This window comes from Chenopodium album, chromosome 7, assembly GCF_948465745.1.
Source record: "Chenopodium album chromosome 7, dcCheAlbu1.1, whole genome shotgun sequence".
NCBI classification, from domain to species: domain Eukaryota; kingdom Viridiplantae; phylum Streptophyta; class Magnoliopsida; order Caryophyllales; family Amaranthaceae; genus Chenopodium; species Chenopodium album.
The window spans coordinates 25,376,505-25,393,147 of record NC_137840.1 but is presented as its reverse complement, the minus strand read 5'-3'; the positions used below and the strand labels follow the sequence as shown (position 1 = coordinate 25,393,147).

General features: G+C 38.8%; 1 protein-coding gene across 1 annotated transcript; it reads left to right on the top strand.

The window, feature by feature from the left end:
• The first annotated feature begins 1,610 nt into the window (after positions 1–1,610).
• Positions 1,611–15,584, top strand: LOC145638967 (putative serine/threonine-protein kinase At1g01540). The gene is made up of 7 exons (XM_081690049.1): positions 1,611–3,751; positions 12,639–12,743; positions 12,975–13,097; positions 13,187–13,357; positions 13,464–13,593; positions 13,892–14,101; positions 15,264–15,584. The coding sequence occupies exons 1-7, from the start codon at positions 3,093–3,095 to the stop codon at positions 15,423–15,425; spliced, it is 1,560 nt and encodes a 519-aa protein (XP_081546175.1). The 5' UTR covers positions 1,611–3,092; the 3' UTR covers positions 15,426–15,584.
• Positions 15,585–16,643: the final 1,059 nt, after the last annotated feature.

The following is a 16,643-nucleotide window of genomic DNA, read 5'->3' as shown; positions in this document are numbered from 1 at the left end:
ATAATAATAATAATAATAATAATAATAATAATAATAATAATAATAATAATTTCAATAGCTAGTTTTGCCAAACATTCATATTATAAACATCTACCTTGGCAGCTGACAGCTCACAGTTAACAGCTGCTCAAAAGCTAACAGTTAGCAGCTACAACTACTATTGCCGAACAGACCCTTAGTTGCCACAATTAATTCCTCATGTTATTTTTTATACACTTATTTAATAATTAAATAATTAATTTCATTAATATAAAATAAATAATTTCAATTTATAAATAAAATATATAATTTATATATATATATAACAATATAAAAATACGGGGTATTGCAGGGGAAAAGAGGAAGGGTTGGTTTCGTGGTGGGGAAATGAAGGTGGTGGGGTTTCGGGTTAGTGGTTAGGGTTTAGTTTGGGTGTTGTCGATCGAGGGAAAGGAGAGGGTCTGGACGGAGTTGGGCTATGCCGACGATAAGAGTGGGGACAAGGTCACCAGTGTGGGTGGGTTGGTGTTTGGTATTCGCCGGCGGAGCTAGGTTGTTGGTAGAGGGTTGACTGGGTTTTTTTTTTTATTTTTTTTTTGTTAAAAAAAAAAATTTGTATTCATTTTGTTATTTAAAAACATATGTGATAATAAAAAATCAATTTAATGATTTTTGCCAAAAATAAAAAGAGGCCCATTTTTTTTTTTTGAAAAAGTGCCACATAGTATGGTGATGAAAAAAAAAAATACGAATTAATGTGGAGGCATTTAGATTTACTTCAATCCAAACAAACCTTTAGTTTGTTTCCTTATAAGACGTCGATGTCTTTTTCAGGGGCTTATTATTCAACCCACAATGCCAATTTGGTAAAAAACTTATAAATAGTGGAGACAAAAAGTGATTTATCATTTTACATGTAATATTCAATGTGATCATTAGTATTAATTAATACTCGTATCAATAAACAATGTGCTGGCTCACTATCGTTTCGAGACATTTGATTTTTGTGTTTTGAGCTTCTCTTTTCAATGCATTGATATATGACCCTCCTCATTATTATTCTTTGTTACTCATGAACCCTGAACATAAACACAAACATATTCTTTGAGATTTAAGTAGTTCTTGACCAATTCTAACATTTGAGTTCAGGTACCTAGATACAGAGTTCGTTGTGTAAACCTTAGGGGTCATTGACCTCACCAGAAAACATGTATCGGTGATGATGTATTTCGCTTTCAAGACAATAAGTCCTAAACCATGGGACAACCAGGTTAATCGTTCCAAGAAAGTGCTTAATTATCTAAACGTTTTTTTTTTTTTTTTTTTTTTTTTTTTTTTTTTTTTTTGTGATTTCAGCGATTATTTTTCGATAGTGAGCCACACCACTAGTGCGGGTGTAGAAATATCCAATGCTAACAATTAGTCAAGACATCCAAGTAATAAATCCAACACTTAATAACATCAAACAACCAATTGCCAATACAAAACTAAATTCTAACAGATGTCAATAATTCATTTAATTTCAAACAAAAAGACTAAAAGAGTACACAAGAGTGCATTTATCATCTTTCCTTTATAAGCAACGAGTACACATTTCGAGAATTCCAGGTTCATTAGAAATTTATTAGCATGAGTACTAGAGCTGTCAGTTTCTGACCCGAACCGTTAAATCCGACTGTTTCGAACCGATCCGAAAAGGAACTGAACTGTTTAAAACCCGTTTTTTAGAAACCGAAAACTGACCCGACCCAATTTTTTCCAAACCGAAACTGAACTAAACCGAATTTGTGCAAACCGTTACTAACCCGACCCGTTATCAAGCCAAACCGTTACAACCCGAAACTGAAAGCAACCCAAACCGATTACGTTTAAACCCGATAGTAACCCGACCCGTTTTAAACCGAAAACCGTTAAAACCCGATAAAAATCCGATAAACCTAAATCGTTCCAACCCGTAACCCGTTGTGACCGAACCGGTTATAATCCGTAACCCGTTGTGACTGAACCGTTTACGACCCGTAGCCCGTTATGACCAAACCGTTTAAAACCCGTAACCCGTTATGACTGAGTCATTTACAACTTGTTACCCAATATGTTTATGATCTAATCTGTTTCAACCCACTACTCGATAAACCCAACTTATTTATGACTTGACTTGATTATAACATGACTCGTTCCTACCCATTATATGACTAATTCGACTCGATAATCATCCGACTCAATTTTAACCCGATATGATTTGATTAGAAACCCGTTTCAAATTGGGTAAACTCGTTTTCAAACCAACCAAGTTCAATCTAAACCGATTATAACCGAAACGATAATGGTTGGACCCGATTTCACCCGATCTATTTTGAACCGAAACCCATTTTCGAACCGACCCAGTTAAACCCAAACTGATTATGACCCGAACCAATTACGACCCGTCCTGATTAAGACCCGAACTGTTTTTAACCGAAACCCACATTAAATGGGCTGAACCCGTTTTCAAACCGACCCAGTTCAACCCAAATTGATTACGACCCGAACCGACTAGAACCTGACCCGATAAGAACCCGATCCGAATAGAAACTGCAATTAAAAAAACCAAACCGAACTGACCCGATAATTTTCAAAACCGACCCAAACCGACCCGTTTATTATTTCAATCCGTTATAAACCGACCCGTTATAATCCGAAACTGATAAACCCAACCAAAACCCGAATTGTTTAACCGAATTGACACCCCTAACGAGTACACATGACACTACATGAATCCGTGGTCAGCCCGTTTCTGTACTAGGAGCGCAATTTTAGTGGGACAACACTAAAAAAACAATGTGAAGGTATCTCTAATTTCATCTGTCCCATCAAACCAGCTACTACTCCCACTCTCTCTCTCCTCATTCCCAAATTTTGCACTCTTCTTTGTTGGTTTACTGAATTTCTCCACTCCGCTTTCTCACTACATTTAACTTCCTATGATTCTCCGTCCTCTTTCTTACTACACTTAAAGTCTCCATTAAACATGCCAAATTACCAAAAAAAAAAAAAACTCAAAGAGTGTAAGTAAGTTGTGAAGAGTTTTCAAAAAAAAAAAAAAAAAAAAAAGTTCTGAAGCTTTGTAAACAATAATGAGTTCATTTCTAAACAATGAACTTTCCAAAAAAACATCAATTTTCGGGTTAAGATTATGGGTTGTGTTAGGCATTTGTGTTGGAGCTGGAATTGTCCTCTTTCTCTTCTTTGTATCTCTTTGGTTCTTCTCAAGGCGCAACAGCAATAAACTAAAAAACGCCCAGATTTATGTAATCAGCAGTAGTAGAAGCAACAGCAACAGTAAAAATGTCAATTACAAACCCACAATTCCAAGCATATCAAAAGAGATAACCGAAATTCGAGTCGAAAACCCGGCACGAGCTGCATTGCCAGACCCTACACCGGAGTCTGGTGGGTCGAACTCGAACCAAAGGTTGGTGGTGCGTTCGCAGATTGAGGAGGGTCCAATTGGGCAACAAAGAATTCACATTGAAATTGGAAAGGGTCATAGGATATCTTACCCGGATCGAGGTGGCGGGTCATCGATGTATGGGAGTAGTGAGCAAAACGGGTTGTCGGGTCCGGAGGTTTCGCATTTGGGTTGGGGTCATTGGTATACATTGAGAGAGTTGGAGGAATCAACTAATGGTTTTGCTGATGAGAATGTGATTGGTGAAGGTGGTTATGGTATTGTTTATCATGGTATTTTGTATGATAATACTCATGTGGCTGTCAAAAATTTGCTCAATAACAGGTTTTTCTCCCCCATTTATTTATCTATTTTGTGTAAGAAACAATAAATTATTTTTGTCCTTTTTTTTTGGCATTTTATGATGTCTTTGTTTATGTATATGGAGTAAGAGACTCATATGGTTAGAAATTTTGAACAGTACAATCTTTGGAAATAAGTCTTGGGTAACAAACTAACAACATCTCACATTATTTAATTCATGCTTCGCAATCAATTATCATGAGATAGTGTTGCAGTAATTGGTTAGTTTGATTGTACATGCGCAATTTCTATCTTACTCCTGGGTGGTACTTCAGATTTTATAAATTCATGTTATTTTGATATTAACTTCTTATTATTTTAATTTACATATATATGTTATTTTTAAATAAATGTATGTTATTTTGCCTTTTTTTTCTCAGTCATCTTCCTCCCATACTCTCTCTTCCTCTCTCAGCTACTCCAACTCAAAATCACACACATTCTCTTCCCTTCTTCATCCAATTTTCTGGGTTTCCCAAAAATCAACCTCTCACCCTCTTTCTTCCTCTCGCTACTCCAATTCTAAATCAAAGACACTTTCTCTCTCCTCTTATCTTCTTCTAATTTTCTGGGTTTCTTAGAAATTAATTGATTTGAAGTCATTTAAGGGTTCAAATGTGCTCATATCAAGAAATTTAGTACCTCTTGAAGTGTTCGATTCTCTTTAAACTCAAAGTTGCTAATGTTATTTTGATGTAAAACTTATTATTATTTCAATTTATATACATGTTATTTATAAATAAGTACTTGTTATTTTGTAAATTAAAAATAGCATGAATGGAGGTTGAAGTAAATAAGTAAATAACATATTGTTGTAACAAAATAAGTAAATAACACAACATTTAAGCAAAATAACAAAAAGTGTACGCAAAATAACTCAAACATATTTGTAAAGAGTACCATGATCCATTGTACTCCAAGAGTATCAATTAACCTATGCTAAAAGCGAACCTAAAGTGAACTTGTCATGATGTCATTAAAAAAATTTCCGCCTTTTTTTTCTTTCTTTATTTTTTTTTCCAAATTTAAATGACTTCCAATTTTTAACCTACAATAATACTTATTTCCATTCTGACAACTCATTTAATCCAATCATACTCAATTAATTTTTTTTTTATTATTTTTTTAACATATATTTTATATAATAGGAATCTTTTAGTTACAAATATAGTAACATAGATTAAAATTAAGGTATTGAAATACTTAGTATATCATTATCCAAGATTATTATAATATTATCAATTTTTTTCATCCAACTTAAAATTTATTATTAATTAAAAATAAAAAATAAATATTTTGGTAGCATACTTTGTATAAATGTTAAAATTATACATAACATTTATAAGAACAACCAAACAAAATTATTTTATTATTTTATATGTTATAATTGGATTTGCACATTTGTAAGACACAACTTTAACCATCAATATCCTTAATTAAATACAATTATTTTGTTACAATTTTTTTTTTGGTAAATTTTGTTAAATTAACATCATTCTTTATAATTTTTGTTATAAAGTTTAATTATTACCGTGCATGGCACGGGACTTAACCTAATATAATATTAATTGTTGTACATGATGTATGGCAAATAATTTAGTTGGTTGAACTCTTGAAGATGGTACCTTATGGGTTTGAATCTCGTCTACATTATCATAATTTGCGAATATTTTATAAGGGATTTTGAGTTGGTCTTTTTAATTAGTTAGTCACATGTTCGAGTTCTCTTAATACCCCACAAAATTTATGGTAGTCGGACTAGTCGCGTCTAGCACCTTGTATAATTTAAGAATTGGAGACAATAAAAACAATATTATATCATCAACTGATACGTTTATATTGTTGTTAATTTGTCTTCTGTTGGTTTGTGGTCATGGTTTACTATTAAGAAACGGCCTCCTTGTTCATTACATACAAACAGCTTGTGGGATTCAACACATGTTGTTATGTTATGTTGTTGGGTTGCAATATCAGGTAACAGTATGATGTGCGGCAGCAGAATTGTGATGTTGATACTTTCTTGTGGGTCTTCTTAGAATCTATTTCACTGTAATTCTGTAAAGCATAGGTTTAATGTCAGTCCCTACATTTTGGTTTGGTGCATGTATAACATACGTACGAAGTATAAATTTGGAATGACAAACTTTTAAATATGAATAGCTGTACATTAAATATAGTGCATGAGGTCTGAAGTTACTCTAAAATGAATATAATTTACCTTGTATAAATAAAAAATACCCACTTGTTTTTTTTTTTTTAATTGAAACCACAAAAGCGAGCTTATATTAATCGATCCAACTTTTGTCCGTAAGAATGAATGGGGAAATCTCACCTGGACTATGATTTAACCCATACTTGCTCATCACTGAATGGAACAGTCCTAGCTAGATGGTGAACAGCAAAATCTTTACATGAGACCAAGCAACAAAATTGAACCAAGATACATTACTCATAACATCTTCTAAATAGAATATAAATCAGAGAGAAAGAAGTCCTTTGGAGAGCTCAGTAACCACTGACTTGCAATCTGTCTCGAGCATGACTTTGAGCCTGAACCTATAAGCCAACTGAACAACCCACACCAAAGCCTTGCATTCAGCTATTCCGGGATCAAATTAGCCCCGGAGTCGCCTTGCAGCAACAAAAATCACGTCTCCCCTTTCATTCCTATCCACTATACCCAGCCTTATCCAACCCCACCTCCATCTACTGCAGCATCACAGTTGACCTTCACGATCGCAGGGGGTTGTAACCAGTACCCACTCTCCAAATCAAGCCCTCTTTTAGCAGTGCTTTTGCTGCCCATATCCCACGCCAGGAATGATGTAACGACTGCACAAGGATTGGATCACCTATGAGTGCAGAGGGAAGAAAGGACAGCCACAAGCACAGCAGGGAAGGCCACCAAATTAGCGCACCAATTAGGGAGCAGCTCAGAATTTGTAGCAACATCCTCTGTGGGTGTGACAACTGCATTATCACATTTTTGTCACTTTTACTTTTGGCTTGTTGTGTAAATATAAGAAAAGGGAAGAGGGAGTGTGTTGGTAGGCAGTCATTTTGTAATCCTTAGAGCTAGGAGAGTTGTACCCTAAAGGTACTCACTAGAGAGTAGTGGCCTCAAGCCACCCTTTTTTCCAAGCTTCCATCTTTAAATCAATTAATCAACAGCCTTCTTCCCTAAAAAATTGCATCTTTATTGCTTTCTTAATTTCGTTTACAATCACAGTGAGGTAGTGTGTTAGAAGTGGCATCGGAAAACACCACTCCAACAACTCTGTCTTATTAAAAAAAAATGGTTGCTTCTGCAACTCAGAGGTCACTATTTGGAAGAGCAAATGGTCGAAGTTCACACCCAGCTATAGGCTTTAGAGACGGCGATGAAGACCCAGGAGGAGTCCCTCAAGAAATCGATGGAGGAGGCTGTTCAGCGGCTTGACAATCGATTTGAGTTGTTCTGGCAACAATAAGAGGCTCAAATGACGGTGAACACCACCACTCAAACCCAGTTTTTCGAGGAGTTACGAAACTTGGTGAATCAGAGGAACCACGAGCAGGGCAGGGGATGCGTAACTGGAATGATTTAAATGGCGGCGGCGACCACCGTTGAGCCGAGGAAGCTAGACATGCCGCTCTTTGAAGGCACGGACCCCGATGGGTGGATACTCAAAGGGGAGAAATATTTCCAACACTACCATCTCACGAAGGACCAGAAATTGCAAGCCGCCGTTTCCTTTATGGAAGGCGATGCTCCAAGGTGGCTCCAATGGGAAAATCGGAGGAGACCTATACCAAATTAGGAGAGTATGAAGAGCCGTGTCTTGCGCCCATTCCGGCCAACTCACGCAGGTAGCTTCCACGAACAGTGGTTAGCGGCGACTCAGGAGACCACGGTGGCGGAATATCAAAAGAGATTCATCGAGTTATCTGCTCCTTTGGAAGATATACATGAGACTATAATGATGGGGCATTTTATTAATGGATTAAAGGATGATATAAAAGCCGATGTGAGATTAGTGAACCCTTTTAATCTGGAGCAAGCTATGGAAATAGCGGGACGGGCCGAAGAAAGGAATAGAGTCGGTGGGCTTTAAGTAAGGATCGGGTTATTTTGGGCCAAGTAGATCCGTGGCTAGCAGTAGTGGGTCAAAGAACTCAATTGGGCCAGGTGCCAGGCCTCATACAAGCTTATGGCACTCCGACCCAGCAAGCCTCATCTTTCAAAGGCTGGCCTAAGGCTCCGACGGAATCGCAAGCCTCAGTTAATTTTTCAAAGAGCTACCAGCTTGTCTTCTGCCAAGACCGGTGAACCCTGAAGGTTGTCCGATGCCGAGCATCAAGAGGGAAAGGAAAAAGGCCTTTGTTTTCCCTGAGATGAGCGCTGGAGCGTCGGCCATCGGTGTAAAAATCGAGAGATGCGCGTTCTCCTATTAGGGGGAACAGACGAGGTGGGAATCTCTAACTCTAAAACGATGAAGCTCGAAGGAAGAGTGGGACCAAGGTTGGTGGTGATCCTCGTGGATCCCGGAGCCACCCATAACTTCATCTCTGACAGACTGGTGGCAGAGGTGGGAATACCGGTGTCAGGTACACAAGATTTGGGGTTTCTTTGGGGAATGAGGATATTATTGTGGGCAAAGGGAGATGCAGAGGAGTACGGGTCGTTATTAATGGTGGATTTGTGGTGGTCGAAAATTTCTTACCCCTAAAATTAGGTAATGCGGACTTAATTTTGGGAATTGAATGGGTGGGAAAACTTGGGCCGGTTGTACACAATTGGAAAACACACCTCATGAGCTTCGTAGTGGGAGGAGAGAAGGTGACCCTGTAGAGGAACCCTGCTTTGACTCGAACTCGGGTCACCTTCAAGGCCATGATCAGGAACTTGCGCCATGAACGGGGAAGATTTTGGGTGGAGGTCAAATGTGTAGATAAGGTGGAACAGAGGGCAAAAACAGAGAGAACTGAGGTGCCGGAGTGGTTTGCAGAAATTCTGGAGCAGTTTCAGGGACTGTTTGCTCCTCCAAACGGGCTACCACCTAAACGTGGACATGAACATGCCATAGTGCTGAGGGAGGGTAGTAATCCCGTGAGCGTTCGGCCTTACCGGTATCCACAATTTCAGAAAGACGAAATTGAGCGGTTGATTAGGGAGATGCTCGAGGCAGGGATAATTAAACCTTCCGTCAGCCCCTTTTCAAGTTCGGTTCTATTGGTTAAAAAAAGGACGGTTCGTGGCGGTTCTGCGTAGACTACCGGGCTTTGAATTGGGAAACGATTCCCGACAAATACCCTATTCCTATCATAGAGGAATTACTCGATGAACTCCATGGGGCTGCCGTGTTTTCGAAGTTAGACCTCAAATCGGGCTATCACCAAATTTTGGTGAGGGAAGAAGACACGCACAAGACGGCCTTTCGGACCAAGGGCATTACGAATTTCTAGTAATGCCTTTCAGACTCGCCACCTTTCAAGCACTCATGAATGATGTGTTTCGGACATATTTGCGGAAATTCGTGTTAGTGTTTTTCGATGACATCCTAATCTATAGTCCGGATAAAGAGAGTCACTTGGAACACATGAGAGTGGTGTTGTCCAAATTAAGGGAGCTTATCTTGGTAGCCAACTTCAAGAAGTGTGAGTTTGGCCAAGCTAAGGTAGCCTATTTGGGACATGTAGTGTCCAAGGATGGGATGGCTGTCGACTTTGAGAAAGTAAGAGCTATGGTGGATTGGCAAATTCCTCAATGAAAGAATTGCGCGGGTTCCTCGGATTGACGGTTACTACCGGAAAGTTATAAGAGGGTATGCACAGATTGCGAGGCCCCTGACAGATCAACTACGAAAGGATAATTTTGGGTGGTGCGATGAAGCTACAACAGCCTTTGAACGGCTGAAATCAGCTATGGTTTCGGTCCCTGTTCTAATTATGCCCAACTTCAGCAAGAGCTTTATAATTGAAGCTGACGCTTCAGGCTTTGGGCTGGGAGCTGTTTTAATGCAAGAGGCGCGGCCCGTGGCATTTTACAGCAAGTTATTAGGGCCAAAATCGCAAGCTAAAGCCATTTATGAAAAAGAATTAATGGCAATTTGCTTGGCGGTAGTCAAATGGCGATATTATTTACTTGGGCGCCACTTTGTTGTGAGGACCGATCAACAAAGTTTGAAGTACATTATGGAGCAAAGGGAAGTAAGTGGAGAATATCAAAAATGGGTTCGAAAATTGTTGGGGTTTGATTTTGAGATACAATTTAAACCCGGGACTAGCAATTGGGTGGTGGATGCCTTATCTAGGAAAGGAGAGGCCGAGGGTGGATTAGCAAACATGGTTTCAATGACTGGAATCCATTGGGATGAGTTGGAAAAATAGGTTAAGGCTGCAGCAGAAATAGCAGCAAATGCAGGGGCTCATGTGGGCTTCACGCTTGTGGGGAAAAGGTTATTATTCAAGGGAAGAGTGGCAATTCCTAAGGGGTCACCCCTAATTACCAAGCTCTTGGCAGAGTATCACGACAGCCCGATTGGGGGACACCAAGGGGAAACCAAGACTTACTTGAGGATTGCTGCGGAATGGTATAGAAATAGGAGCGTATGTGAGGCAATGTGCTGTGTGCGAGCAGGCTAAACACTCACAATTGCAGCCATCTGGATTGCTCCAACCTTTACCCATTCCCGAGGCCATATAGGAAGACATCTTGATGGATTTTGTGGAAGGGCTTCCCCTCTCGAGAGGAATAGACTCGGTGTTGGTGGTAGTGGACAGGTTGTCTAAGTATGTGCATTTTATTGGTTTGAAGCATCCGTATAGTGCCTTGACAGTAGCAGAGGGGTTCACTAAGGAGATTGTAAGGCTTCATGGAATGCCGACCTCAATTGTATCGGATAGGGATCGCATTTTCATGAGTGTTTTGGAAAGAATTATTTAGGCTACAAGAGACGGATCTCAAGCGAAGCACTTCATACCACCCTCAAACCGACGGCCAAACTGAGATCGTCAACAAAACTTTAGAGAAATACTTGCGTTGTTTTGTGAATAGTAAGCCCAAATCATGGGGAAAGTGGCTGCATTGGGCGGAGTATGCATATAATACCTCCTATCATGCTTCTACTGGGTTCACACCATTCCAGGTTGTATATGGGAGGGAACCACCCAAGCTGATTAAAGTGGGTCGTGGGCAGACCCCAGTTGACAGGCTAGAGGAATGGCTTCAAGAGAGAGATTGGGTGCTAGATGACTTGCACATGAACCTGATTCGAGCTCAACACAAAATGAAGTTTCACGCGGATAGGCGAAGGAGGGAAGAGGAGTTTCAGGTTGATGACTTAGTCTATTTGAAGTTACAACCATATAGACAGAAGTCTCTTGCAAGAAGACCAAATGAGAAGTTAGCACCTCGCTTCTATGGTCCCTTCAAGGTGGTTCAACGCATTGGGAAGGTAATATACAAGCTGGAGCTGCCGCAAACTTGTAGAGTTCACCCCGTGTTCCATGACTTTCAGCTCAAATGCGCAATAGGTAATCACTTGGTAAGCCCTACAATACCTCAACAGCTGACTTGAGGAGCTGGAACTTAAAGCTGAGCCAGAGAGTGTGATGGACATCAGGGCTGCCAAGAGTAACCCCAAAGCTCGAGAGGTGCTAATTAAGTGGCAAGGGATGCCCTTAATTGAAGCTACTTGGGAGGAAGCATCCACCATTCAAGAGAGATTTCCGTCATTTCACCTTGAGGACAAGGTGACTCTTGAAGGGGGGGGGGGGGGGGGGGAGGGAGATGTAACGACTGCTGGTAAGAGCAAGCACAAGGATTGGGAAAGGACAGCCACAAGCACAGCAGGGAAGGCCACCAAATCAGGGAGCAGCTCAGAAGTTGTAGCAACATCCTCTGTGGGTGTGACAGCTGCAATATCACATTTTTGTCTCTTTTACTTTTGGCTTGTTGTGTAAATATAAGAAAGGGGAAGAGGGAGTGTGTTGGTAGGCAGTCATTTTGTAATCCTTAGAGCTAGGAGAGTTGTACCCTAAAGGTACTCTCTAGAGAGTAGTGGCCTCAAGCCACCCTTTTGTCCAAGCTTCCATCTTTGAATCAATTAATCAACAGCCTTCTTCCCTAAAAAATTGCATCTTTATTGCTTTCTTAATTTTGTTTACAATCACAGTGAGGTAGTGTGTTACAAATGACTACTAACCGGCCCCAAGGATGACTCTAAAAAATCAGACCTGTGATAGTACTTAGCCTGAAAACCGCAAGCTAACAAGGAAGTAGGAGCTGAGAAAAGCCTCCAGGCCTGCCTTCCCAATAGAGCCAAATTGAAAACCTCCATATCCCGGAACCCCATCCCTCCTAATCACTTCGGTGAACAGAGATAATCCCAACTCTTCCAGTGAGTATTCCTCCTGAAATACAAATGCCCTCACCTTTTAATGTAAAAAAAAAAAAGGTAATAAGCATAAAGACTACCCAAATTCCCAAAGGAGCTTATATATTTACCTAAACTGATTAAAAGTTATTCCAAAACTAGACATTCTACAGTAAAATTAATGTACACCCGCTGCACTCAAATGTTTTTGTATTACAATTTAGTGGTATACTGGTATGCTATGTTTTATTTTAATATTACTGAACACTGCACAAGATTCCACCTGATAATGAATATAGATCATTATAAAATAAGTTAAAACGAGTATAATGTACACCCTTTATTTCCGTATAGATTTGTAGTTACTCTGAAAATTTTTGTGAATTAACAGTTTAGAGCTAGTATAATGTATGTTAAATCATGTATCTACTATTTTCCTAATATTTTTGTTTTATACATTACTACAGTTCTTTTTAATCTTGAGATTCTTTCCCAAATGGCGTTTCTTTCAGAGGTCAAGCAGAGAGGGAATTCAAAGTTGAGGTGGAAGCAATTGGACGTGTTCGTCACAAGAATTTAGTCAGATTGCTGGGTTATTGTGCTGAAGGAGCTCATAGGTGCATATATTATGGTCACGTAGTGTGTTACAAACCTTCAGATCAGATTTTTATGAACCTAATATCCTAATGCATAGTTTAGTCGAGCCTTTTTGCTTCAATTGCTGATGCACTGATTTCATTTCCTTAAAATTTAGTTTATTCCAGTACTATGTTGATTAATGTAATATTTTGTGGCTATTTTTTTTTATTTTATTTTTTTTTAAAATTTTTTTTTTATAAAAAAAATAGGATTCTCGTATACGAGTATGTCGACAATGGAAACTTGGAGCAACGGCTTCATGGAGATGTGGGACCTTTTAGTCCTCTTACATGGGAAGCTCGCATGAATGTTCTGATCGGAACAGCTAAAGGGTAAGTAACTAAGACGCTGTCAATATTGCTCAGAAAGCTGCACTTTTGTCTCCTGCTGATTTTGATCAGAAACTAATGAATGACTGTAGACTGACTTACTTACATGAAGGCCTTGAGCCTAAAGTTGTTCACCGGGACATTAAGTCAAGTAACATATTGCTTGATAAACAATGGAACCCGAAAGTTTCTGATTTTGGCCTAGCAAAGCTTCTGGGATCGGAACGCAATTATGTGACAACGCGTGTGATGGGGACTTTCGGGTTAGTTCTTATATAAGGAAGTGTGAATTAAACTTGTCAGTCACTTCAGGCATCCATGATAATTCATTAAAAATCAGGAGTAACCAAATTTCAATATTGTCTGTAGCTATGTTGCTCCAGAATACGCCAGTACGGGTATGTTGAATGAAAGAAGTGATGTGTATAGCTTCGGCATTCTCTTAATGGAGATAATATCTGGGAGAAACCCTGTGGATTACAGCCGTCCGCCAGGAGAGGTTAGCAATATTTTTTTTCAAACATGCTTTAACTGATTGCATTAGCAATAATTTTAGGATTCCTCAAGATGTCCACATCATTTTCTTCAGATCTTAATGAAATTGATTACTACCTGTGTTTCATATTGCACGATATGATTATACATTTTCTACTCACACTTTATGTTAAATTGTTAAATAAGAGGGAACGAAGGTAGTATTTTCATAACCTTCCATACGTGTAGATGCTCTCTGTTGGTTTAGAGCAAGCTGCTTAATTGTTTATTAATCACTTTTAAGTTTTTGGCTGAACTTATAGGTGAACTTAGTTGATTGGCTCAAGCAGTTGGTTTCAAACCGAAATGCAGAGGGTGTGTTGGATTCAAAATTACCTGAGAAGCCTTCTTCAAGAGCATTGAAGCGTGTCCTGCTAGTGTCTTTACGTTGTGTAGACCCAAACGCTCAAAAGCGTCCTAAGATGGGTCATATAGTGCACATGCTGGAAGCTGAAGAGCTTCCTTTCCGTGAAGTGAGTTTGCAGTACCTTACCTTGTCATATTGTTAAAAGAGTTATCCCTGAGTCTGATATGTACCAAACTAATGGGTAAAACTATTGACACCAAACCAAACTTGATACTAACCGACAACCTATTTGATCTGATACTATGATCCAAACCCAAACGTGCACCCAACCTCTTAATCTACAACCAATTTTACCTGATCCAACAACATTCTAAACATGAATTGGGTCCTGACCCGATTAGAATGTAAAAACTGATTATAACTCCACATAGCTAATTATTGAACCATGCTTACTCTTAAGTCGTAACACAAATTTGTCTTCTGACCCTTTGTTAACCCGTCTTGAACCAACAAGACCTATTCTAAGTTTTAACCCAACCCAAACAAGTGAAACAAGTTGAAGTAAAATTTACCTTAACTGGTTTTTTTTTTTTTCCTTCCCTCCCCCCCCCCCCCCCCCCCTTCTTTTTTTGTGAATAGTAACTCACTAAGTTTAGTTTTGTTAATTGCTTTTGTATGTTTGTATTTAATTAGTAACATTCTTCGTATATATTATTGCGTTTAGTTTAAATCTTGTAATTCTTGTTCGAAATTATGTAGGTTTAAGAGCATCTTTATAATACTTGGTTGACATATGGATTGCATACTTGGTTTAACTTGATCCTAACTGATACCGATCCTACCTGAACCTGACTACACGTGATATTGATCGTACCCAAATTTGACCCGACTTGAAGTTATATGACCTGATAATTGTTTGAGTGTCTAACCAAAATTAAACTCGAACCTGAATCTAATTCTGCCCAAACCCAATTCAACACAGCTGGATCCCAATTGAATCCTACCCAAATATGACTTGAACTGAACCAAATCAAACCAAACCAACCCCCATAGAATAAATGAATTGACTAAGCTGAACCTGACCTAGAGGTTGGATTGAGCTGAATCAGACCCTACCTGAATTATCGAATCGATAGCTATAGGCCTATAGATATAGTTGTTAGTTTCAATGTTTCCTCTAATTTTCAATTTTTCATACAAAATAACGCTCTCAGATTTTCATCATTTTGTTTAATGCATACAAGAGAGGGACTTTTTATCTTGTTAAGCTCTTAAGCCTAACATAATAGTTATCATCTAGGTGTATAATCTTCATATTTTTGATACAGGACCGTAGAACTTCAAGAGAGCATGGAATATATAGTCACAGTACTGCAAGAGGTAGGATGATGGATAACCGAGTACTTGCAGGAGACAGTAGTGGATATGAAAGTGGTGTTTCAATTCCTAGATTGCCATGGAGAAAGGAAGAAACCGTAGAAGAGCATTGAATTTGTATGGTTTGTATAGCAAGTTATTAGATGTTTGGTTTCCGCTAATGCAGCAGTTCCACACCAATTTTCACTTCATGACTCATGTACATATGCCTGTAGGATCCGTATGCAACTATGCAAATCAAAATGGAAAATCTGTATGTTTCCAGGTCTTTACTTTCTGTTTGTAGAAGTTCAGAATATGAACTTCATACTCTGCAACAATGGCAGAACTATCTAGAGGAAAATAGAGAGAAAGGAAGAAGATGAAGAATAGAGAGAGAAAATAGAGAGAGAAAGAGAGAATTTTATTACGATTAAATCAATCATTACATCAGCTAAGAAGGACTATATATACACGAGTTAGTTATGATTCTAACAACTTGCATAACAAACTATTGCAATTGTAACAGATTTGCTGACTAGGTAAAGGTTGTCATAATTGTTGATAGCTGATGTGGCATGTCTTGCTGAGGTGGAGAAGATGATACTCCAACACCCCCCTTAAACTTGGGACCGGTGAAACCATGCCAAGTTTGCAAAGCAACTCTTTCTGATGTTGAACAGAAAGCTGTTTGGTTAAAACATCAGCTAACTGCTGATCAGTAGGAATATAGCTTAGTTCAATGAGCCTTGCAAGAGCCTTATCCCTTGTGAAAAATCTGCAAAATATAGATTCAAAATAAATGCAACAAAATGTTAATTTTATTAATTTGATGATTTTGGGTACAATCTCTAATTTTCTCCTCTGATTCGATCTCCACTTTAATTTTGACGTAATTCACGAGGGCCGTCGAGGCTTGATCTCGATTGAAGATTTGATGCAGAACTTTGACTTATTATTGATGTAGACCTTTGACTTGTTGATGTAGACCTTTGACTTGTTGATGTAGACCTGGGTTGAACTGGTACGATGTTTTTGATGATTTGAATTCCTTTTTCTTTCGTGTTGAGGGCCGTCGAGGGCCGTTGAGGTTTGATCTCTTCCACGGGTGATCTTTTAGAGTAAAACGGCACGTCGAATGCTTGTTATTCTTCCTCTAGGTTTTGAGAGGATTTCTTTGGAGAAGTTTAGAGTATTTGATGAGAGGTTTTCTCTGAAGAGGTTTAGAGTATTTGAAAGGTTTTCCCTGTATTTTAATTCTCTTTGTTTCTCACTAGCTTTTTTCTCTCTCTAGGTTTTCTTCTCCCTCAAATGAATTAGAAAGTCTCTATTTATAGAATGAGACACCCTAG

Bases quoted from the DNA above. Each gene is read 5' to 3' on its own strand.
- LOC145638967 (XM_081690049.1), top strand. From the start codon at position 3,093: ATGAGTTCATTTCTAAACAATGAACTTTCCAAAAAAACATCAATTTTC. The intron at 13,098-13,186 runs GTAAGTAACTAA...GAATGACTGTAG, and splicing joins CTGATCGGAACAGCTAAAGG to ACTGACTTACTTACATGAAG. The intron at 13,358-13,463 runs GTTAGTTCTTAT...TATTGTCTGTAG, and splicing joins CGTGTGATGGGGACTTTCGG to CTATGTTGCTCCAGAATACG.